This window comes from Lipomyces chichibuensis (assembly GCF_038497645.1).
Source record: "Lipomyces chichibuensis strain CBS 12929 unplaced genomic scaffold V1513scaffold_1, whole genome shotgun sequence".
Lineage (NCBI taxonomy): Eukaryota > Fungi > Ascomycota > Lipomycetes > Lipomycetales > Lipomycetaceae > Lipomyces > Lipomyces chichibuensis.
In genome coordinates this window covers 271,117-294,172 of record NW_027117453.1, presented here as the reverse complement: position 1 = coordinate 294,172, position 23,056 = coordinate 271,117, and the positions used below count along the sequence as shown (strand labels likewise).

General features: G+C 46.6%; 8 protein-coding genes across 8 annotated transcripts; 4 read left to right on the top strand and 4 right to left on the bottom strand.

Moving 5' to 3' along the window:
* Positions 1-1,099: 1,099 nt before the first annotated feature.
* Positions 1,100-3,422, top strand: V1513DRAFT_476591 (Rad9-domain-containing protein; the record flags this gene model as incomplete). Its single annotated transcript, XM_066900211.1, has 5 exons — positions 1,100-1,216; positions 1,278-1,587; positions 1,646-1,977; positions 2,035-3,147; positions 3,200-3,422. The coding sequence occupies 5 exons, from the start codon at positions 1,100-1,102 to the stop codon at positions 3,221-3,223; spliced, it is 1,896 nt and encodes a 631-aa protein (XP_066756465.1). The 3' UTR covers positions 3,224-3,422.
* V1513DRAFT_476590 (uncharacterized protein) lies at positions 3,196-5,073 on the bottom strand. Its single transcript, XM_066900210.1, has 2 exons — positions 4,014-5,073; positions 3,196-3,965 (listed from the first exon to the last, which is right to left on the bottom strand). Exons 1-2 carry the CDS (start codon positions 4,728-4,730, stop codon positions 3,321-3,323), a joined length of 1,362 nt encoding a protein of 453 aa, XP_066756464.1. The 5' UTR covers positions 4,731-5,073; the 3' UTR covers positions 3,196-3,320.
* Positions 5,063-6,778, bottom strand: V1513DRAFT_434981 (uncharacterized protein). Its single transcript, XM_066896539.1, has one exon. It carries the CDS (start codon positions 6,530-6,532, stop codon positions 5,303-5,305), a length of 1,230 nt encoding a protein of 409 aa, XP_066756463.1. The 5' UTR covers positions 6,533-6,778; the 3' UTR covers positions 5,063-5,302.
* Positions 6,779-11,639: 4,861 nt separating this feature from the next.
* V1513DRAFT_434973 (T-complex protein 11-domain-containing protein) lies at positions 11,640-14,650 on the top strand. The gene has a single exon (XM_066896538.1). It carries the CDS (start codon positions 12,065-12,067, stop codon positions 14,312-14,314), a length of 2,250 nt encoding a protein of 749 aa, XP_066756462.1. The 5' UTR covers positions 11,640-12,064; the 3' UTR covers positions 14,315-14,650.
* An 18-nt stretch (positions 14,651-14,668) lies between these two features.
* Positions 14,669-15,818, bottom strand: V1513DRAFT_455865 (meiotically up-regulated gene 113-domain-containing protein; the record flags this gene model as incomplete). Its single annotated transcript, XM_066899538.1, has 3 exons — positions 14,669-15,087; positions 15,143-15,615; positions 15,658-15,818. The coding sequence occupies 3 exons, from the start codon at positions 15,816-15,818 to the stop codon at positions 14,669-14,671; spliced, it is 1,053 nt and encodes a 350-aa protein (XP_066756461.1).
* Positions 15,819-16,989: 1,171 nt separating this feature from the next.
* V1513DRAFT_434968 (uncharacterized protein) lies at positions 16,990-18,812 on the top strand. The gene has a single exon (XM_066896537.1). It carries the CDS (start codon positions 17,196-17,198, stop codon positions 18,657-18,659), a length of 1,464 nt encoding a protein of 487 aa, XP_066756460.1. The 5' UTR covers positions 16,990-17,195; the 3' UTR covers positions 18,660-18,812.
* V1513DRAFT_434965 (NADP-dependent oxidoreductase domain-containing protein) lies at positions 18,719-20,186 on the bottom strand. Its single transcript, XM_066896536.1, has 4 exons — positions 20,094-20,186; positions 19,877-19,935; positions 19,741-19,823; positions 18,719-19,687 (listed from the first exon to the last, which is right to left on the bottom strand). Exons 1-4 carry the CDS (start codon positions 20,114-20,116, stop codon positions 18,821-18,823), a joined length of 1,032 nt encoding a protein of 343 aa, XP_066756459.1. The 5' UTR covers positions 20,117-20,186; the 3' UTR covers positions 18,719-18,820.
* A 1,485-nt stretch (positions 20,187-21,671) lies between these two features.
* On the top strand, positions 21,672-22,891 carry V1513DRAFT_428668 (NADP-dependent oxidoreductase domain-containing protein; the record flags this gene model as incomplete). Its single annotated transcript, XM_066896300.1, has 4 exons — positions 21,672-21,691; positions 21,763-21,821; positions 21,882-21,964; positions 22,028-22,891. The coding sequence occupies 4 exons, from the start codon at positions 21,672-21,674 to the stop codon at positions 22,889-22,891; spliced, it is 1,026 nt and encodes a 341-aa protein (XP_066756458.1).
* Between the last annotated feature and the right edge of the window lie 165 nt (positions 22,892-23,056).

The window sequence follows — 23,056 nt, the reverse complement described above, 5'->3', positions numbered from 1 at the left end:
TTTTCGCCAGTACCTGTATGTAATATCAATAATTAACCTGGACTCTTTCGCGTTGCCGGGTCTACCCTGAAGGCAGATGTTGGATTGACGGATGATATTATATAAATTACGCTATACCGCAAACGTTTTTGCGGCAGGAAATGTTCCTACTATATAAAATTCTCCATCATTGACCTCAGCCGGGTTGGTTGAGGCGACGGCGGGGTTGAAAAGGCAGATCAAATCGGACCAACTGCACAGACGCCGGTATATAACCTTTCTGCCCGGTCAAGATCCCAATTGAATTCATTTCGAGGACGATGATTAGGAAATAATATGTCGAAATTTCGATTCACCGGTCGGAGAATGGCTTCGAATAGTATTCACTATTTGTATTTCGCCGTCGCCATGGGAGTGGCTGATATCGCATCCGACGCCGAAAATCGGTCGAATAATATCGTCAACAGCCCTAATTGTAATACGAAATACAAAGCCTTCTCCAACAAAAAACATTGGATTATGATCAGTTTGGAATAGCGTGCAACTTTTTCAAAAGCGAGGAAATCTGGTTGACAACTATCACTGAAGTAGTTTAAAACTTACAGAATATCCAAACTCTAATTTGCCAGATATGGAGGACTTTAATACTTGCGAAATTCTAACGCCAACTTCCCATACTTTTTATACAACAAATGCGTATAATGTGAGCATTGTCGACGAGGTGTAAGTTAATAATGAGCTGAAAGAGTACGCGGCGGCTAGCTTCAAAAAACGGCTGACTGCTCATTAGCCTAATAGCCTTGAGCAATAATACCTCTGGAATGCAGATATTTCTAGAGTGAAACCCGGAGAAGAGATTTTATATATGCAAATCAAATCGGTGAGCTCAAATGGTATCATGCTTTGCATGCACTATTCTAATGTCCGAGGTGCTGCAACCTTTGATGACGGACAGTTGGCGACAAAAAGCGCGCGACGCGTACGCCGGGTAAAATTGGGAGGTTCTTCAACACACTGCGTCACTACCCGGACATCAAGCATCTTTAATTCAACCACACCAGTTTGCGTTGGCTTGCAGAATTGACGCTCTAGCCGCGTACCTACGGTTCCTTGAGACTGAATGGCTCAGTTCTCGCTTGCGTTCAGCTCGGGCTCCAAGTTTAGAGACTGGTCGCGCTCGATATACGCACTAAGCCGGATCAACGGCTACATTACGATAGCAGTTTACGACAACGCCGTACGATTCTAATTGTCTATTAATTATACCAGTGCGTCATTCTAATACATTTTGGGGATAGGTGAAACTGGTCGCCGTTGGATCAGGCAAGACGACGTTTGCGTCAATTGAATTCAATCAGGGGTTCTTCGACAGATTTAATTTCGTCGGTCAGGCGTCCTCCCGGAGGGACGATAGTTTGGGACTTAGTGCTGTGAATCTTCAAGAGCAGGCCAGAGTGTCGGTTGAACTTCAGACGAAGTTTTTTGTACCAATATTTAGGAGACATGAGAAAGATTCTGCTGTGGAGAGATGTGAGATATCGCTAGATGACGCGGAAATACTTGGGACGGGCGAATCGAGATTAATTATCAATTTGCATTGTCATCATGGTATGTTGACCACTTTTCGGGATGCGTGTTGAGCTGGTGTTGATGAACGGCGATACAGGGATTACGAAAACATATAAATTGTCGTACGCAAAAAAAATGCCGTTCCGCGTTTTAGACTCCGTTGATGACTACCCAAATAGTTTCCACGTTAAGGCGACAGTGCTGAAAGAATTCCTCGATCACACATCAATTCGGGCAGAACAATTCTCAATTAAATTTAGGGATGACAAAGTGCAATTATCCAGTTACACCAATGGCGTTTCTGGAGCGAAGAAAGGTGATCTTCTCAAGCAGCCGCTTATGACATCGATTACGGTTCCTTGGGAGAAGTTTAATGATGTCATAGTTGAGGATGATGCCGAGTCTGTGTTTAGCATGAAGGAACTCAGAGTATGTATACTTTTTACGCAATGATGAGATGAGTGGTCGGGCTGACGCAAGTGGCAGGTGCTGGTTTCGTTGGCGGATTCATTTCGTGCTACAATTGAAGCTGCATTTAGTGGCCCAACGTTGCCTATAGGTTTCCGTTTTGGCGACGACAACATAACGGTCAAGTTCATGCTCTTCACTGGTGAAGCTTCAGCTGACAGTATCCGACCCAGCACCAATGTGCAACCAGCATTTTCTAGACGACAGCTGGTTCTACCACCTGTAGTCGTCAGTCCACCTCGACCGTCACCAGTGAGGTCTGTACACTATGGCAATGAAGACGATATTTATGGTCCTATGGATAACCAAGAAAGTTACGTGCCGCCATCCATCGCTCGTGACTCCCAAGTTGTCACCACTGGAAGATCTATGACGGCGTCACGACAGACTAGCGACCGAAGAACAAGAACGCTCTCAGGCAGTACCGCGATTGAATCGTCATCTCAAGTGCGGTCATCTCCATTGGAACAGTCTGTGAATGTTGAAGAACGATACGAGCACAGTACGACAGCGGAAGATGATAGCGGACAGTTATTAATACCAGCGCCGTTGCCCCCACCACGGCTTCCGGTGTTGGATTATCGGTCGCCATTTGTTGTTCGAGACAAGGCCGTATATGAGCACGTGGATGACGGCAACGAATCGGACGGGTCAGACGTTATAGTTTGGAACCAGACTGTCAATGCGCCATCGCTGCAAAGAATGTTACAAGACGCCAGGCAGGAGCGGGAGGAGCGAGAACGAGTTTCTAGTGCTCAGAGGGTCAGACGCAGTAGCCGACGCCCGGGCGAGAACTTGGTACAGCCCATTCATGAACGAGTGAGCGAGCAGGACGAGAATCGCATGGACACGGAGGACAGACGGAGGCTAACAGAAAGAGACAACCTCGTGAAACGTATGGCGGTAGACCCGGAAGCGGACGACGGCTTTGAAGAAGTGACCTTTGGTCTGATTCCAGACCGTGAAGAATTGGATGAGAACATGGATGACGAGGCATTCCTGCATACTAGTGATGAGGAAACGCAGAGACAACGGTCAGGAGAAGATTATGATGTAGACAGCGATATGCCTTTGTTTGACCAGGACGCATATACAACGACCGCGATTGGACCTACCCCTGTGTCACAAGCGGTAAGTTACTACATCTATGTTTGGCGTGCTGGACTAAGGTTTTTTCCACTAGATTCCGATTCTGCAGTTAGACTAGCTGCTGCTCAATCAATTTATGTACTATATTACAATTTGCCTATATGGATGTATAAATAACCTATAGTATAAGCCGCGAGAATATACACCGTCCATCGCTATCTAATTCTGAAGCGTCTTCGAGGTCTCGCAGAATCCCGTGCTGATTCACGGCCATCTTCTATTCTCAAGAAACTCTTTCGATCTATCTCCTCGTCAGTGTAAGACGTAGTGGCTCTGTCTGGATTTGTCACTCTCGAGGACGATTCATGACCTTTGCGTGGCTTCTCATCGCGAATATAGTTCCGTCGACTTCCTCTTCCGTCTGCTGAGTTGTTGTCATGAGTTTCGTCAGCAGGGAATTCATGTTTCTCCTGCGAGTCCCTTCTGAGCCGTCTAAAGCCCACTTCCTCCGAAAAAGATCGATGTTTGAGATTTCCTTTGGGAAAAACATCGTCGATACTAGTACCTTCTTTTGCTAGTAACGGAGCAATTGTTGTGTACGTAGCTTCGTCCGGCTCAACTAAATTATCGGCCATTTCTAGAACTTGCCACATTGCGTCAACATCTGATGCGGAGGCACACACTTTGAGGGCTGAATTGAGATGGAAATTGTTCACTTTTACCCGTTTCTGATCCGTGATGTATGCGAATATTCGAAGGCACTTCTGTACCGCGGTCGCCGCTGTATCAGCATTGATTGCAAGACCATTGAGGACCATTGTGAATGTTCGATCATTAGGTGCTGCACCTCTTTTGCGCATCTATTTCAATGTTAGAACTCTTCACATCGAGAGCATCGTCCGTCATACCTCATTAAAATATCCTAACGCCGCAGATACATGCTTATTCTGAAACTCGTATTGAATGATGTAATTCCATGACACAGTGGACCGATCCCGTCCATCTCGCGCAAGAGTGACCGCGTCTGTCAGTTTGCCCTTCTCCAGTGCCTTTTTAGTTTTCTCCGCAAGCACGTAGGGGTCCCACTTTCGAGTAACTTGTTTTTTCTTTTGGGTTCTGCTTCCTTTTGTCTCGAACGTCAAGTTGTCACGAGTGTTCGGTTTGCCGGAGGACCTTGTATCGGATTTGCTCCACGGCTTTGTGGTGACCCTTCCCATGTGTTTGGTGTGTGCTTGCTTGGCGTCTTCTTCGCTGTGAATTTTAAATTCCAGTTTGCTTTGCCTGCGCGTATCGCTGAGATTCGGAGATCGTCTAATTATCGGTTTAATCATGACCCGAGATGTGTCAACCTTTGGTTTGCCGCAGTTCTCCTTGCGTGGTGACGATCGTTTAGGATTCTTCTTTTTTTCCTTGCTCAGAGCCCACGGCGATCGTTCGCTCACAGCTGTGGCACCTGATGTCCCATTCGCTGTAGGAGGCTGTGATGCAGTCTGCAGAGCTGTAGACGAAAATAGATATTTCCGCGAGGCGATGCATGGGGAATGAAGCGATGGTTGGAAATAGCGAAGGCCTCGAATTGATACGCTTGTCGCTTTGTGATGCAAGGTGGATCCACGTGCAGACATATATCTTTGTTCTGCTGCTAGACGAAGACGAGCTACGTTGTTATGATGTGCGATAATTCCTGCTGACAACTCACTGAGATTTATCGATTACTCTGCAAAGGAGAGAGACGAAGTTTTTTTTGGGAGTTCGGGCTTCTCAGGGGTTCAAAATGTCAACTAAAGTTTTAAGTTAACCATAAAAGTACAACCAATTGCGAAGTTTTGGTTATGGTAACGTAGGGCGAAATAATCTCTTCCTATTTCTCATTCTGAAGTCTGAATAGAGCAATTTAATGATCCTCTTTGGCCACTGGATGGTTCAATCATGCGCCACATGCGAGCCCATGAGTGACTTTGTTCTAATACACTGTAATTTATTTATGCCATTATACTTTCATACAACCTATAGTACATGATGCATTACAAAGATGATATCTAACTGCAAACGACACAATTCTCCCAAAATATGTGTTTCGACTGCCGATAGGCTACCGTGCTTAGCTTGGTTTCCCCGTATATCACTCATTATTAAACAGACCCATTGCACCAACTCATTTATGCATTTCAGAAATGCCATCAAAATATCTATTACTCTAATAGTAATCATTCTCGTCGCTATGCTTCTTCGGTTCCACCAATGGATCGCTCATCTCGTCCTGCTCCACCTCACTCGCGCCTAACGGGGTCATACTGCGACTTAGCGCCGGCCGCCGCGTAGGCGGTCGATCATAGTCTGCTAATTCAATGTATTCGTATTGCCATCTCGATCGTTTTCCCTTTTGCGGACTTGGCAGGAAGTTCCAGCGCGCGATTAAGAAGACAGTAGTGGCAAAGATCGCGCCGCCCATGAGGTCGATGAAGTAATGATGTGTGAGATACATCGTGCTCCACCATATCCAAAGCACGTACAACAAAAAAAGAGGCGTTAGTTTTGGAAACACGTGGCTGAGAAATAAAGCTTCGAGAACGGCATCGGCCGAATGTAAAGACGGGAACGCGCCAAAGGCGAGCGGCGAGGCAGTGAATGCTGAGGTGTAGAGGTTCGTTCCGAATAATTGGTCCACTCGCGCAAGACCGCCAGGCGAACCTGGCATGTCGTAGGATGCCGGAGTAAGGCCGTTTCTGTTTTCGTACCAGGGTGCGCAGGTTGGAAACATATTTTGGATGATGACGCCGAAAAGACTCATGTAACCGAAAGATCGCGCAAAGACGGGGAGCGATCCAGGCGAAGCAAAGACGAAGATTAGCAACGATACAACGAATGGTGCGCCGTAGTGCATAATGCCGTATGGCAACCAGGCAAGTACGTCAAACACGGCGCGTGGACTTGACGCGAGCATGCTGCTCAGATTTCCACCGTACAGTGCCGTTTCCAGAGTCGGTAAAACCGTTACCCAGATCGGCGGTCGCCATTCTGTGGGAATAAATCGTGACGAATAAAATAAAAAGAGATACGCTGCTATTGGGAGGAAAGGAAAGAAGAATTGCGACGTGAATGGGATCATAATGGCGACAAACAAACCACATGCTATGAGAATCTTGAACGCAAGTTTCGGCTCCTCAACCACGAAGAAGCAAAACACACCGACAAAAAACAAAAACACATATTGTAAATCTGTGGCACATAATCTATGCGCTCGTATCTTTGCGACCGTCTTGAAGACGTTGAATGATGTCTCGATTCGGTGAATAGGCGGTCTCTCGATAGTAATTATGCTAGCGTTATCCTGACGAGACCGTGGCAGTACCGGCGCCGTATCTGACAGGTTGGGGTCAAAATGACCCGATTGGTTAACAAATTTGTATTGCAGGCGCGAAAGCATCGTGAATTAGGACAAGTAGGGACGCGTATATTAGTAAAACTCCGCCGTTAACGTTCTCGAGCTTGCTATGAGCGAGTGCCTGCTCAATTAATCGTCCGTAAAACGTGAGAAGCGCTACTGTTCGCAATATAAGAGTCTATCGCATTTCATTCTATTGTTTGCGGGGACTGGAGCCTGGATCGCCTGTGCAATCTCGAGGGGGGCCGACGTTGGATCGTGGTTGGTAGGTAATTGCTGACTGCGCAGCCATCCGCGAGGAACCGAGCAACGCCAAATTCCTTGAAGGCCCTGAAACACAAATTCGCCGCCGCGTCGAGCCTCTTTGGTCAGGAACAATGTCACTGCTACGCTATGGACTTGTTTTGTCTAATAGTGTATAGAATTGCTCAACTACAATTTATTTATATGTATATTTATGTCATTAGACTGTGGTCCAAAGAGCAAAGCCAATATTAAAGACGGTTAACAGTTTTTTGCCATCTAGTTGTGTGACTCAATACAGTGATATGAATGACTTTGGCTGACAAGGATTTTCGCAGTTTCTAAAGGAATTATTGGAACTCGGCTGCATTTTCTAGCCGGAATGACTAGCGTATGTATCAGTTATGTCTCTTTCAGCCTTGTGCAATTATCGACATAGATAGACATGTAACACCAACACAAACTGCTAGTGGCCAGCCATCAGGGTGGTCGCATCACAAGAAGCAATCAACATGTAAGAGTAACATGATTGAGCTGCGTGGGCCACACCACTGCGATGATGATCCCAGTTGAAATGCGATTATTTTACCGTAGGATGAGACTCGATAGCAGGATTTTCCGGCAATTCCAGCTATTCCTTCAATCGTTTTCTTTGGATTCCATGTATATACATCATCTGACCGTCCCATGACTCACACGGGCAGCCAGAGTTGTAGGAACCAATGGTGTGAAGATCTACCATAAACAGACGATCTGAATAACACATGTGCTGTCACCAAATGTGCTTAATGTAATGCGCAATAAATATTGCTTGCAAAGTAGGCGCCCCGTTAGACAAATACGCGGTCTCCTTCAATTTAACCGTCTCTACTATGATAGCCCGGCACCGAATAGTACAAAACAAGCTCCTTGACTTATGAAATTAGAAACGAATGCAATATGACAAGCGTTTAAGAGAAAAAAAAACCATTTGTGATCGACTATTTGATATGACGAGATCCGCAGAGAGAAGGGGTCGTGCAGTCGGGCTATGCATGTGATCTCATCGCAAATTTTCTAAAGAAATCATCTTTAATCGACTGACACGGTCCAAAATGTGACATTGGCTTTGCGCGGATTTCAGTTCCATCAGTTTATATGTGATTTACAAAAAACATGGGGATTATCTTTGAACAATTCGGCGGCGCCGCACGATTGGCGGCTCTAGATCCATCTCCGATAATTGATGAATGTGACAAAAGGAGAGAAACCTCGGACTTGATATTGCTATGACGCTATTTGATAATTCAAATTCATTTCTGAATTGTGCTGTTTGTTACAGCATGTTCCTGCCTTCTCTGGAGGAGTTAGATGGTACAAGTTGGCCAGCGGTATATGCTATCCTGGCTTTGTAGTTATTTTAAAGTGCCTCCAGCCAAATAGGGCCCTCTCAACAGGAATGGAGCCGCACAAACAAACAACACAGCAGGATGAAATTCAGGTGTTCAGTCATCCACTTCATGTCATGCCGCAATCAGTTTTTGGCTCTGGGGGTGATTAGCTCTCAGATGACCAATGAGCCACTCGTGCGGCGCACGACTTTTTGACGAAGTTGTGCGGCTCGACGGCCGGGGTTAGAAACGGCGATAACAGTCAATCGACTGATGACGAATCCTAGGTTGCAATTTCGTAAGGAAGTGCGGAGCAATGCAATTGACGTTGCTAGAGGCATTTTTTGAATGTGAGGATGGGGCGCGGATGCATGCTGACCCATAGTGCTGCGAGAGATGCCTATTTGAGCAGTCTGAAGCAATCGTCTGAGTCAAGGATACTCAGGGATGCCGGGCGTGAAGGATGCACCATTCCAATAATACTTTGACAAACATTTGGTAGGCGTCTCCATCTGCTGGTATCTACGGGACTCTGGAGGGAGCGGAAAGTTGGTCCACTTGTCGTCCGCTGGCGCGTTGCAATTAGCAGCGCATGTGAGTGATCGAACGTGAACGCCTTGGTCTTGGGTCGAAGTACGGAGAACGACGTATCACATCGCGGGGTTCCACCAGGAGTGGCGGATGCAAGGAGCGATATGATCATGGTCGACCATTTGACCGCAAGCTGGCAACATGTGCTTCGATATATACTTAAACACAATTGAGCTGTCTCACTGGACACAGCGTCCAGGTTTCTGGAATAATAATATCGTGGGAAAGACGAAGGAGCGGGTTCGCCACGGTGGGAATCACCACCCCAGGACCAGACGAAGCAAGGAGAGCGCTGAGAGTTGTTAATGCGGCGGGTCGGGCCGGCGAGCGCAGCGCAGCGTACAAAGTTGCCTGAACCGTCTTCTGTCGAGTTTTCCTTTGTTCGGCTCGGCACACCGCACACATCAGACCGAAACTTAGGCCCCGCCATACTACTGGACTGGACTTTTGGTGGGCCACACGAAACGCCGATGTGTCGATAAATAAGTTGTCGACATCGTGCGGCTCACACCAACCCACGCGAGAGCAAAAGTTTAGATTGCACTCGCTGGATGCAGTGCAATTAAACGATACAAATTTGCAACTTAATGGTATTTATTTTGAATTCTCCGAAGCTGCGGCGATAAGAAACCACATCGGATGCAGAAGTCTCAGGTGCATTACAGCCATGTCAAATGAATCGGTAGAACAACTGTAAGGCTTTTAATGTAACTTATACACAAAGGAACATCGCTAGCTTATTTGGTAACACAGGCTGTTTGAGAGATATATAGTGGTTTTACGTCATATCTAATCTGTTCAAGGCCTTTATGGCCAAATTGAATCAATATTTGGCTCAACAGAACGGGTCCGCCGTGTCGCACTTTGCGCAGGATAGATTGCCAAAAAACTCGGGATTTTCAGTCTGATATCAAATCTACTCGGCGATGATGGGTTTATTTCAAGTAGTATAGCATACATATATATATATATATATATATATATATGGTGCAGTACGCCAATATGTTCTGCACAGGCTCGCAGTTGACGTGCAGCACGCATGGCACTTGCGTCGACGGCAATTTGCATCGCGTCTCATTTATCGCAGTCGCCAACTTTAGTTAATTCAAAACGCACGTGGAGCACTATATTCTAATAATTATCTTGTTCGTTTGTTTTTGTTTTGTTAATTTAGATTGAGCAAGGCTTGTGCGGACTTGTTGTTGTTACTGGCTACCTAGTTTGATTGGCTAGTAATATTTCAGGGTCAATGCATCGCGGGTGGCGAGGCGACTCGTTAGACTCCCGCGACACGACGACATCGGCTCAAGTTAGACTTAGAGGTCGCCGACGCTGTGAGCACAATCGCGCCGAGACTTGTTCGCTATTTCTTTCCTTTGTTCGTCGATTGGCGTCATCTAGGGAAGCTCGCCATCTTTCATGGATAGGCAGATATGGCATTCCATATAGTCGGATATCTCTATTATACAGTATCGTGACACTGCGGTCTTGCCCTTCCACACAACGCAGTGTTTATCCTCTATATTGCAGCAGTGTGGAGAGAGAGTTCTGTAAGGCTGGCAATATGAGGAAGCGCGCAGCGATCGATAGGCAAATGCGAATGTCGCAGAACCGACGCCGCCTCAGACACAGCAAGACTAATGTTTCTTGGAAGAATAGCATATCAAATTGTTGGTATAATTCGTGTTAGGCACATCTTAGTGCGATTAATGCTTTCATATTAGAGTGGTTCTAAAAGTGAACAGCAAGCCTTGCCTGCCTGGCTAGATGTGCTGGCCCATTTGCTGGCTGGATGGATGGCTGGCTGGCTAACTGGCTAACTGACTGAATTTGTGCTAGCTGTCACTGGTTACTGATCGCTGTCGCTGTTGCCACAGTATATGTAATAATAATAAATATATCAAGGACCCACTGCAATCCAACGCACAGATCGCAAAAGTCGCAATCCGGCTGGGCGGCGCAACACACAAAATGTACTAAAAAAAAAGTCCACCCCTTGCTTAAAGCGTGTCGACTTTCTTGCTGTAGAAAAAATATCACCGCTTGCTTTGAAAATATCAAATTGCGCCACTGCTGGGCTCCGAATAGCATCTGAGCCACATCCTGCATTCTAAGCCACAACCATGACCCTGACCCTGACCCAGTAAAATTAATACCCTAACCCATTAGGTGGCCGGTCTGTGTGACAGATGTCGCACCAAACTGGAAGTTGCAGATCACCAGCTCATCTTTAACACGAATTCATTGTTCATCTGACATAGAATCGAATCGCAAGAAGCTATTTCAGATGCGAGATTGAGGATTTAATTTCTATACTCGAAGGAGGGGCCTGAACCAATTCGGGCCAAGCTAGTAGTATTTTGTTGTACGTACTCTACGCGCTACGCCAAAACTTCGTTGTAAATCTCCAGATCTCCGTCAAGGGCACATGCTACAACCTTGCAAATCAAACTGCACCTATATATCACTGGCGCACATGCAGTTCTGGATGATGATGATGACCTCATATGACAACCAATCCTTACCAAATACCGTAGTGTGGCATCGGCATTGATTGCGACGCATTTGGAAACTCGTGTGTCCCCGCGCTGACTGAATATATCCCTCGTATTCGTACAGGACGCGCGTGTAAGCATTGGCTCGACCAAATACTTTCACCTATATGTGATCAATAATTATTCAACAGGCCTGGCAATCAGAATGATCCCATTTCAATTGAATTGAACACAAGGTCCCTCCTGTTGCTGTATGTGCCAACATGCGTAATGACAAACGAGGCGTATCGGGTGGCTTTGCGTCTCATATAATTCAAAGTAATTTGTTGGTACGCTTCCAAAAAGACGCGGCTCTTGATATCTGGTGGCGACTCGAGATATCCCCACAGTAAACGTTTACATGCACACATATTTTTTGGCTTTGTGCTAGATTTTTCGCCGCCCGCCCTGGCAAAACGTCGGAGCTCTTTCCTAAGAACTCGTGGCAGAGCCCCGTCTATTTCTTCTCATCCCCAATTTTAACGACGGGATACTTCAACCGCCGTCAGACGGCATCCCGCGAAACTGGGAAGGGCAAAGATATGAATTTACTAAAAAAAAATTACCAAAACTATACCTTTGCCCCGACGCCGCTTTCCGCACCTCGTGCCCTCTTCGAATAAATATTCCTTTGCCTCCCTCCTCCTCATTTTAACCATTTGCTTTTCCCTTTCCCTTTCCTTTCCTTTCCTTTCACTTCCGTTCCCGTACATTCCACGACAAACTCCCCGTATCTCTCATAATCCACGTCAGCAATGCCAGTATAATAATATTCACCGTCACCACCACCACCACCACCACCACCAGCTAGTCATATTATAGCTTCAATACAGCAAATGGACCATCCCCATCATCAGTCACAACCGCGCCCACAGGCGCCTCACCCAACGGCTGCTTCGGCAAAGACCAGTAACCCAGGCTCTGCCTCGACCCAAGCGCAGCAGCAGCAGCAGCAACATCACCAGCAACAAGAACGGCGCCATTCCTTACTTGCCGCAGTCGTCGCTGCCGTCGGTCAGCCTGCCACGGAAGCCGCTGAACGCTGCGACGATTTCGAAGCCATGAACTACCAGACAGGATACGAAGAATCGTCGGCAACTGCTGCCGCGGCTGCCGTCGCCGTTGCGGAGCCAGCAGTCGTCGTCGTGTCGCAGCAGTCGTCGCAGCCGGTCGATGGTCATATATCGGTCGTCAAACTCAAGAGGCCGTACGCAGTCGCCTGCTCCGTTGCGAAGCGGGCAAAGCTCGAGCATGAAAATAGGTCTAACAGTGCTATGTCCGACGTTGAGTCCGAAGTCGACATGTGCTCATCAACAGCGGAGCACATAACCCGCTCGCACCTTCCGACTTCGGCTGCATCTCCTGCTCCGCCGTCGTTGCCATTGTCGCCGGCTGGAGAACCAAGTCGGACAGCTTATCGCCGAATGAGGTCAAAATCATTACCAGATATCAGCTTGTTGTCGTTGCATACGTCTGCGATAGAGGAATGGTCTGTCAAAAAGCGCAGCAGTCGTCATCATCATCATCGCCATCATCGGTCATCAAAGCAGACATCTCCAACTGCATCTATATCGTCAAATGTTCCACCAGTTAATCTCCAGGGATTGCGAGAACTCGACCTCCAGGAAATCTTCAAGAATCCGCAACTTCGTCACGACATTGTTTTTGACCCGCAACTCCAATTTCGACCGAACCTCGACGGTGAGCGAGGTAGGAGAAAGAAAGTGTTGGCAGACAAATACTGGGACGGTGTCATCGGCGAATGCGACGTTCTTTCGGCGGCATACCTCTCGAAGCGAGAGGCGCAGATTGAGCGCGGCAGCAAGCTAGCTGGTATCCTCAGTTCGCTCAGGGAAATCCTGGTTAGCTTGCTACCGGCACGCGATCGCGCTCAGATTGAGGAAGTTTTAGATTTGGAGTTGCAGATTCAGCAGTTGCAGCATGCCGCGTTCGACTTTGTCAAGCTCGCAAACTGGTTGGCTGGTGTATTCAAGTCGCACTGTGCGCCCATGCGAGACGCTTGGGTCGATCAGATGTTGGCGTGTATCACTTCCGGTGTCGCGACTCGAGACTCGTCAAAGTTGGTTGATGGCCTGCGCATGATTTTCACCATCTTGGAAGCCATGAAGTTGGATGTCGCGAACCACCAGATTCGAACACTGAGACCGTTACTCGTTGAGACTGCGGTCGAATTCGAGCAGGATTATTTTGCGCAGCGGGTCCAGCGACGGAAGGTCGACGTGAAACAGGCTGTCGCGTGGTTCAAGAACTCGTACAATGAAGCGACGAAAACCGAGCCCAAGGTGCCTTATATTGACGTATTTGTTTCGAGCTTGGTTTCCTTGTTTTCTTCTGCGTCGCCACAGCAACCGACCGCTGGCGCGAAGGATGAGTTTCCGGTGACGTTTGCGTTTGACGTGTCGCGCCTGCGGTCGCTGAAGTCTGATGTCGCACAAATAACATGCCTCCAGCAATGCCTGACGTTGTACAGACAACTCGTCGCGTCCTGCCAACCCGGCGCGAACCCGACACAACGCGACCTCGACGCGCTCAAAGCAGAGCTGCTCGTACTCGTCGCCGATGACGATGCCTCCTCAGTGTCGGCCACGTCATTACCCGTTGTGCCGTCGACTATCTCCACCGCCGACTCGACCATGTCGATCGCCAACAACCTGCGTTGGCCGGCAAACAGTACCGCAATCTCCCTTCAGATCACCCGCAAGGTCAAGGAACACTTCCCGAACCGCGGACCAGGACTCAGCGCCATGGCAGATCTCGCGCAGAAGTGGCTGTCCGCTCATCTGAATGCGGAACCGTCCAAGGTCTACAAACTTGTCGAAGGCCGCATCCTTGGCGACCTCGAGCGTCGGGTCAAGGCTTGCTTCAACGGCGCGGGTGTAGCGGCCACCGCGGCGGACTGGAAGCCAGTGGCCGCCCAGCGAAAAGAAGCAGCAGGATGGTCTCAGGCATCAAAAGACGTCGCTCCAGAACTCGGTATCTTGGCCGGCAGAATCTGCTTGCTCGGTGACTTCCATTGGAGTGTGTTTGCGGGTTACTACATTTCCGGAGTTGCTTCGAAAACTTGATTGGGCATTTTTTTTTGTATGATTTGGGACAGTGAGGGATGAGTCCCCTATTAAATTGTTACATATGTTTATATTACGGTGTCTCGTGGGATCACATTTTGTTACATTTTTGGGTTATTATGGTATCGCTAAATAGCGGTAAATAGGTGTTTCGAGTTGATTTTTTTTTAGCTTTTGGATCATCATCACTTTACGCAGTTATTCTATGTATTGTATGTGGATCTACTCTTTGAGTTTGGTTTCACGTGTACGACTATCGCGTCAACTTGACGAATTGTATAATTATATATTGAATAGCAAAAAGATTGATTGATTGACTAACAAATGCGATTCATGTAACTATTAAAAAACACTTTATATTACTCCAACATACTCTATCCACTTTGATATGATTCTGAGGACAATGTGCGCATCTAATTGACTAACGGCGAACCATTCCGTATGGCGCTTCCCGCAGTTACTGCAAATTCCATCTCTTACTGACCCTGTCAACGAAAGCGGAAACACTTCGCCTCTTTCAGCAGAACACGGAAACATGGCACGGAGTTCCAAATGAATTAATCGTTCGGCGCGATGTACGGCTCGACATTTCGTTCCACCGATATATTCGTGCATACTTGACGAAGATATACCGACGGGAGACGGGAAGTGGCCTGTTAGGATTACGGCATGGGAACATTGCGATGTCCATTGGTGCATTCGCCTGTCAACGTTCTTCGCGCGCCCAATTTTGAGGTATAATATTGTATCGGGGTGAACTGGTCCTTTGCGATCTGCATGGAATAATGTTAGTCGGCTCATCACAGTAATGCGTAATAAAACACGTACATGGAGAGGCTAGTTCGTATATATAGATATATCCAGCTTCATCGGCTTGCGAAATCGGCTTCTTCAATTCTTCAGCCAAGAGATTGACGTATTTGGCGCTGACCGCAGGCGCAACCCGTGCGACGTTGTAGACCTTCACGGTAGCATTATTCAACCTGTGACAACTTGGCGGATGAGTTGACGAGTTGTGCTGACGGAAAGAATGTTGATTTGTGGTCTGTCGATCCCAGTGGAAATCTGATTGACCATCTACATACATGCAAAACAACCTTCGCCAAAATTTTGAAAATCCATTCTTCTTTTTTTTGGCATGCGACTCTCGCATAGGAATAATCACGTCATTTGTATTGAAGGTCGCAGCTTGACCCGTAGCATGACTATGGCGATATGCGTGATGTGTCCGACAATTGCTGATTTCGTTGTGATAATCTTCATTGACTCCCGATACACTCTTCTGTTTAAAGGACTTCACACTCTTCTGTTTAAAGGACTTCACACTCTTCTGTTTAAAGGACTTCTCACCTTGATATCTGTGCTGGAAGCAATACGCCGTGTTGTCATCAAGCGCATACTTACTATCCACCATCCGCCGGCATCTTTGCTTTGTTGTCTTTGCTATTCCATTGCACGGTAATCTTTCGCTATTATTTCGGGCCCTGAAGTCGTCCGCATGCATGAAAGATAACTCTCTGACAGAAGTATGACTTAGTTGAGGTGCACAAGACTCGCAGATCTATATGCTGCCATTGACGCGCTTATGAATGACTCTGGTGGCTGGGCATCCTGCCCGAGATGTGCGCCCCCTCCAATATCTGAGACAGGAGGCATATTTGAATTCAGTTTATATTTATAAAATTTCTTTACAACATTATTTCGGTTTGCAACATTCGCATTAATAGGGCACGTCTAATTGAAGCGTAACGTTGTGAGTAAGAAAGACTAAAACTACACAACGACCTCATCTCGCCAACAAGAGTTTTAAGCCATTCGTTCATGCAAGCCGATCTAATGAGAGTGATAGATATGTTGCAGAATCTTATCCATCTGTTGCGAGAAGACTGTTAATCTTCTAATACCGGCACTGCATTTTCTTGTCCGCGGGCTTGAGCAGCAGCTCGGTCCAGCTGGCATTTCCTTCAGTCGTCCATATCTGAGTTCTCGTTGTCTTCAATACCTTGAGCTTGGGTATTTGTATGTGACGCATTTTCGGGTTGTGAAACTCCGGTCGGAGGTGGTAGAACAGTCTGTTCCGTCACAGTCTCTCCACTTTCTCGTTGCTCATTCGATACCTCTACCTTCGTAATGTCTTGATGCGGCAACCCATGATGCGTCTAAGACCAACCACAAAAAGTCAATAAACAATTCCTCCACAGTTCTTTTAGATATCAAGAGAACGAACCTCAAACTGCACTAGTAAATTATCCCACATTTCCACCAATGCCATGTCATCCTTAGCCAAAACTTGAATCGTCGCCGGATCAATGTTTTGCTACAGCAATTGCACCATGTTAGCCGTGCCACTATCAGAGGAGGAAGTTCAACGTAGCTCACCTTTTGACCGCCGACGGTAGGCATACTGCTTGTCATCGTTTACGGCAAATTCCCAGTATTAAAAATATGTATTGGGATTGCAAACAGAGTTCGTATTCGGTTGCCTCAGATTACTGTGAAAACATCAGCTACTGCCATTGTAGACACAAGTTACGCTTATGCGGCTCAGTGGTCAAGACGACCCTTACCCGAAATGATCCTTGTCTAGCTGCGACGATACAAGCGAAAGGAATAGGCGTTAAATCGTAGCGATGAGGGATAAAGAGGTAGAATCATCATTGAGCTGTTTGGCTCACCAATTGTGTAAAGGTATATACAGTTCGACACTATTCTCATCTAATTCAAAGTTCGTTTCGAGCGGGGTAAGGGTTTTAAAACACTAAATGATTTTGGATTTAGGCGTAGATGTACAAGCGGAATCCGTGTCCGCAACGAAAGTTCCCCCCCGATTCATCGGTCAATTTTCGGCGGATTCACAAATCTGTAGGCTTTGATATACAGCATGTGTCCTTCAGCGCAAAGGACATGGCCACAGTTTCTACGGTCTTGTTATTCGATAGAGCTCTCGGGCTCGTTGTTACCTCGCTTACAACCGAATTCAGTTCGATGTAAAAGCTCATCATCGTTTTCGGATTCATCCGTTGAAATAATAGACTCACTTGTGAAACGAATAACAAAATCGGCTTCGACAAATGCGAAAAGGGAAGGTCCCGACGACGGCACGACGTTACAGAGAAAGCAGCAGCTCGACGGATTATCTGCCTCATTCCGGAAGCACCTCCAACATTCACCGCATCCCTCTTCATCACGGCCAAAGAGAGACGAATCTTCGTCACCCGTTCACGCACATTACTCGTCCGTTATTTCTGTACTGGACGATTTAATAACTCATTATCGACCAGGCTTGGAAGAATCGCAACGAAATACTGTACGAGTCCGCCTGCCTTCGCAGAAATGGATAGACTTGGAAGTCGATCTTAAAGCATGTCAACGCAGCGAGGATTTTCTTAAATTGTTCGAATATTTCTTCGTACGTGGCAAGATAAGCCCATCAACTGCGGCTGAAATATTGTGGGATCCCAAGTTTTCATCGAAAGATAGTGTATTGGACATGAAGAAAATAGTACAGAATCAAGGATATTTGGGAGGATGGTCGGAAATGCGACTTAAAATTTTCACGAGCGAGATCGAGATTAAACTGATATCTACAGAGATGCGTGAGATGCAAAGAACTGGCGTTTCGGCAAAGAGGATAATGGAGTACAGGGCGCTTATAAGTTCTACTTTTGAGAATTCGTGGATCGGATTTTTGGATCAAGGACTATCCATATCTAACGATGCGCTGAGAAGTATGTGGTATTTAGTCACGAGAGCTGAGAATCAGTTTGATATTGTTGCGCCGACAATTTATACGTGGCGGGCTAGCATCGAGTCCACGGATAAGAAGGCGAGCAAGAATGAGAAGGTCAGAGCCTCGTGTTTGGTCAATGCCGTTACGCAAATGTGGATTATGGCGGCCACTACCTGTAACACACGGGTTATAGAGATGGCGAGGAACTTTTTCAGTGGTGTGCCAGCAGTATACTATCCGCCAACGCATAAGTTTGTATTCCAGTTCGTCGATCGCCTTATTGACATTCACTGCGAGAGATATATTGGGAGCGTTGCATCCACGTTGAAGGATGCCACTCTCATGAGTAATTCAGCAGTACTGAAGAAAGCACTCGATGTTGCTGAAACGATGGAGTGGACGCTGGTCAAAAATGCGGGAATTATCTCACTCATTTCAGATTTTGCTGCGGAGAAGCAACGGATTGAGAGCCAAAATAAGTGTGTCGTCGCGAAGGATCGAAAAAGTGTCTCCGATGCTCTATTGCTGAAGAGAGTGAGAGACTTGGTGGAGAAGAACGAGGGAAAGAGTGAGGCTAAGCCGGGGCTGGTACATACTCTTCTGCAATATGCATAGATAGTCGTTACCTTGGATCGAGATAACTGGTGGTTAAGGATTAAACAAGGTGTTCGGTGGTTGGATTTTGGTTATTAATGACATATATATGTACATTCACATTATTTAACGGTTGAATTATATATAGTTGCTCTTATATGGGTTTAATTACACTGAAACGTCTAGAAGTGTCCAAAAATCTTCTGCGGCATGTAGGGTTGTTCTAAGTACTTGATCTCCTCCGGCGTGAGGCTCTTGCCGTTAATTTCAGTAGCTTCCTCTAATCGCCTGATACTGTTAACACCCACGACCGGAGCGACCACTTTGCCCGTGAGCCAGACCAACGCAGTGACTGACATGCTCCAACCCCTCTTCTTCGCGACCGATTCCAGCCGTCTGACAATCTCCTTTCCGCCTGCATCCAATTCTAGTTGAGTGAAAACGCCAGTCGAAGTCTTTGTGCGGAGACTTTGCTCACTGACTTCTAATGGGCGCGCCAGCAGTCCCTGGTGCAACGGACTCCACGGAATGATTCCAACACCAGTCATGTTGCAGTAAGGGATTATTTCCCGCTCCTCCTCTCTATACACCAAGTTGTAAATATTCTGCATACTAACAAATGATGTCCAGCCTCTCAATTCCGCAATATGTTGTAATCGAACAAATTCATGGACCCACATGCTACTAGCGCCAATGTACCTAACCTTTCCAGATTTGACAAGATCGTGCAACGCCTCCATGATCTCCTCTGGCTCGATGGCCTTGTCATACCTGTGAATCTGGAGCAAATCGATATAATCGGTGCCTAGCCTTTCAAGGCAAGCGTCAACCTGTTTGAATATCGCACCACGGGACAGCCCGAACTGATTGACGAACTTTGGGTGTTGTCGCAGATCAACAAGGAATGCCTCGCCCACTTTTTCCTTGGGAACGGGATAGTAGATTTTTGTCATTATAACGAGCTCTTCGCGAGGAATGTTATAGCGCTGTATGGCTTCTTTAATGAGAACCTCGGACTCACCGTTGGAGTAAGCGTTTGCCGTATCCCACTAGGTCACTAGATCAATACCTGCCATACGATATTAAAAAATACAAAACTTACCGACGTGATTCCCATGTCATAAGCCCGCTTAAGGATAGGTAGCGCGTCTTCCTTGTCTAGGACCCAGGGTTCCCACGCGGAAGCTGTAATTCTGCCGTTAATATTGAATAAATTCAGCTCACCAAATACTACATACAGCCCATAGACATCATGCCCAGAATCGGCACAGACACACGAAGTCCGCATTTGCCAAGTCTACACAGTTAGATTCTAACTAATATTGGTCGACAATAATCAACCAGAGTGTTGTGCGAAGAGTCATTAGATTGTCCATGCGATGGCACGGACATTGTCACTCAAATATCTATCACACCAATCGATCCACATTTGGCAAAATTCAGCAAACTACTTACTTTCGATATTCGACCTGCGACATATTTGCGAATTGACAATGTAGACAACTTATAACTAGTCTGGGTAATATTGTAGAGAGAAAGATTTGATCGAGGGCAGTTCGGCAAATGACCTAACCTTATAGACGGAGTTGATAACGGCGCACATTCCACCGCGGCCTCCGCCGTCGACGGTTGTCCGTGTCTTCCTAACACCTGCTCAATAAATAAACGGGACTGCTAAACCATTCCGCTGGGCATGATTGCTTCGTCCAAATCTATTGCAACGGACTAAAGCCCAAGCCAAATTTTTGACGGATATAACAATTTCATTAGCTACATGATCTGCAGCAACTGACAACTTGAACGTGGTGAGGAGCATATTCCAAATCACTCTGCTCTTCACCCCCCAGGAACCAGCCTCGTCAGAGCAACGATTCTACTTATATACTCGAGCAGCTTGGCAATGCATTAAAAAATCACTAGATAAGCCGTCTATGTCACCGCCCATATATCATAGCACATAGAGCGTGTGAGGATATGTAATCGAGTTTCCGCCATTGTGCGTCGACAAATATCAGGAGAATTGCAGACTCCGGCTCCATTGCCCACGATCACCAGAAAGACTAATTAAACGGATCCATGGATGTGAGCAATAGATGCACACTCCTCGGTACGCTGGTTCTTGTTGCACCCTTCGATCGATTGCTTCTTATCGGCTGTGGAGCGGTCAAGCCTCGTCGATGTGCAATTCCCCGAACGCCTATCGACGTACACTATATCTATATCGGAGTATCTCATTCGTCCATTAATTACTCAAACCCCTATCTAGGTCCATCGAGGCTGCTTTGCTTGGTCTGGTCGCGGATTAAAGGGGATAGCCGCATCGGATGCGGTTTTTGGAGGCCGAAAGCTTAATTTGGTTCATGACGTATGTCGATCGAATTGCAGACTCCATTCGGGCTTAAATAGAGAAGGACAAACAGTTCAAAACACGACAGCGAGCCTATACGCGCCGGTACAATGACGCAGATAGACTATATTCGAGCGTGTTTGTTATCAGCTGTTTAAAGTGACAGTAATCAGTTCGGCGTTCGGCCCTATCGCTTGTGATACGAAATTAGATGTTGCTTAACGTTTTCGGTCTATTCGAGCAGGGATCCATCGGTTTTAGTTGTAAATCGCACTAATCGAAGGACACTCAAAGTGTAAGTTCTATACTATCTGAAGCACGGCAATTATTTGTAACTGAGTTTATATTTATTGGGGGGTCTTTGTTGAGCGACTTACACCAGACTAGGGTTTGTGCTAGAGAAAGTGCAATGTGTTCTTTGATACACTAGGTAGGTTAAGTACTCATTATTGTTAAATGCCAGATTTGACATAAGGTCAAATAGATTAATAATGGAGCGGAGACGTCGGAGTTTGGCTAATTCCGGTGGTAGTTAGCATTATGTAAGTTACAGGCCCCTCAGATATCCTCTCCCAATTCTGTGTACTAGTATACTAACTTTCGTTAACACTCACAGCTCCGTTCTGTATCCAACAAGGAACTTCACTGATATCACTCGCAACTAGTCAATTCATTCAAATTTGAAAATGCCTGTTGAATACCGCAGGTAGGTGATTTATTTACTTACTACTACGCTCATATAATCGGACTTAAGATTACTAATTCACCGGGACTAAGATTGGGCAACTCAGGTCTTAAGGTCTCTGTTCCGATCCTAGGATGTATGTCATTCGGATGTAAGTACATTCTGATAATAAAAGCGCTGCGATGAGATGCTAATTGGTTGCATGAACAAGCGTCCGACTGGGGATCATGGGTTCTCAACAAAGACCGCGCTCTGCCTATTTTCAAGAAGGCATATGATCTCGGAATCACAACTGTGAGTCTGCACTTGAATGCGCATTTTGTACGACCACATTTAGCGTGCTAATGCTAGGTGTAGTGGGATACCGCTAATATGTATTCAAATGGAGAATCGGAGCGTATTGTAGCCGCAGCGATCAAGGAGTACAAGATCCCTCGCGAGGAGCTCGTCATCATGACGAAGTGCTACTTCCCCGTTGACAAGACTAGCCATAAGCGTGTCGAGACTGATGTCTCTCAGACGCGTCAATTCGTCAACCAGTATGGTCTTTCCCGTGCTGCGATCTTCAAGCAGGTTGAGGGTTCACTCAAGCGCTTGGAAACTGACTACATCGATGTTCTCCAGATTCACCGCTACGACAAGAATGTCGAGCCCGAGGAAATCATGGGTGCACTGAATGATCTTGTTAGGTCCGGAAAGGTCAGATATATTGGTGCGAGTAGTATGTGGTGCTACGAGTTTGCCACCCTTCAACATGTTGCAGAGAAGAACGGATGGGCCAAGTTTATCTCCATGCAGGACCATTATAACCTGCTGTATCGAGAGGAAGAGCGTGAGGTCATTCCATACTGCAAGCTCACCGGTGTTGGCTTGATTCCATGGAGTCCTTTGGCTAGAGGTCATCTGGCCCGACCGATTACCGGCACCTCCATCCGCAAGGAAGCCATGAAGTCCAATCCTGTTATCAACGAGCAAGCCACTGACCCCGCAACTGTTGAGATTATCAATCGTGTCGAAATGATTGCGAAGAAGAAGGGCTGGCTCATGAGTGATGTTGCCCTGGCTTGGGTTCTTGCCAAAGTTACAAGTCCGATTGTGGGTGTCAACAGTGAGGAGCGTCTTGAACAGATTGCTGGCGTTAATGGCAAGTCGCTTACCACCGAGGAGGAAAAGTATTTGGAGGAAGCGTATGCTCCTCGCAAAATTATGGGTCATTATTAATGATACGACGGGGACGAAATGTATTCTGATTCATGAATCGCATATTTGTTTGGATAATTTATATTCTATAGTTTTAGAGACTGTCGAAATGTCATCCATCCCCATAAAGAAGACTATTTAAAATGATTCAAGAATAGCTCTAATTTGTACGCTACAGTCAAGTTG

Excerpts from the sequence above, each read along its gene's own strand:
- V1513DRAFT_476590 (XM_066900210.1), bottom strand. The coding sequence starts at position 4,730 with ATGTCTGCACGTGGATCCACCTTGCATCACAAAGCGACAAGCGTATCA. Across the intron at positions 3,966-4,013 it reads CGTTAGGATATTTTAATGAG|ATGCGCAAAAGAGGTGCAGC; the intron begins GTATGACGGACG and ends ACATTGAAATAG.
- V1513DRAFT_434981 (XM_066896539.1), bottom strand. The coding sequence starts at position 6,532 with ATGCTTTCGCGCCTGCAATACAAATTTGTTAACCAATCGGGTCATTTT.
- V1513DRAFT_434973 (XM_066896538.1), top strand. The coding sequence starts at position 12,065 with ATGGACCATCCCCATCATCAGTCACAACCGCGCCCACAGGCGCCTCAC.
- V1513DRAFT_434968 (XM_066896537.1), top strand. The coding sequence starts at position 17,196 with ATGTGTCCTTCAGCGCAAAGGACATGGCCACAGTTTCTACGGTCTTGT.
- V1513DRAFT_434965 (XM_066896536.1), bottom strand. The coding sequence starts at position 20,116 with ATGTCGCAGGTCGAATATCGAAA. Across the intron at positions 19,936-20,093 it reads TCGCAGGTCGAATATCGAAA|ACTTGGCAAATGCGGACTTC; the intron begins GTAAGTAGTTTG and ends CTAACTGTGTAG. Across the intron at positions 19,688-19,740 it reads ATGACATGGGAATCACGTCG|TGGGATACGGCAAACGCTTA; the intron begins GTAAGTTTTGTA and ends CTAGTGACCTAG.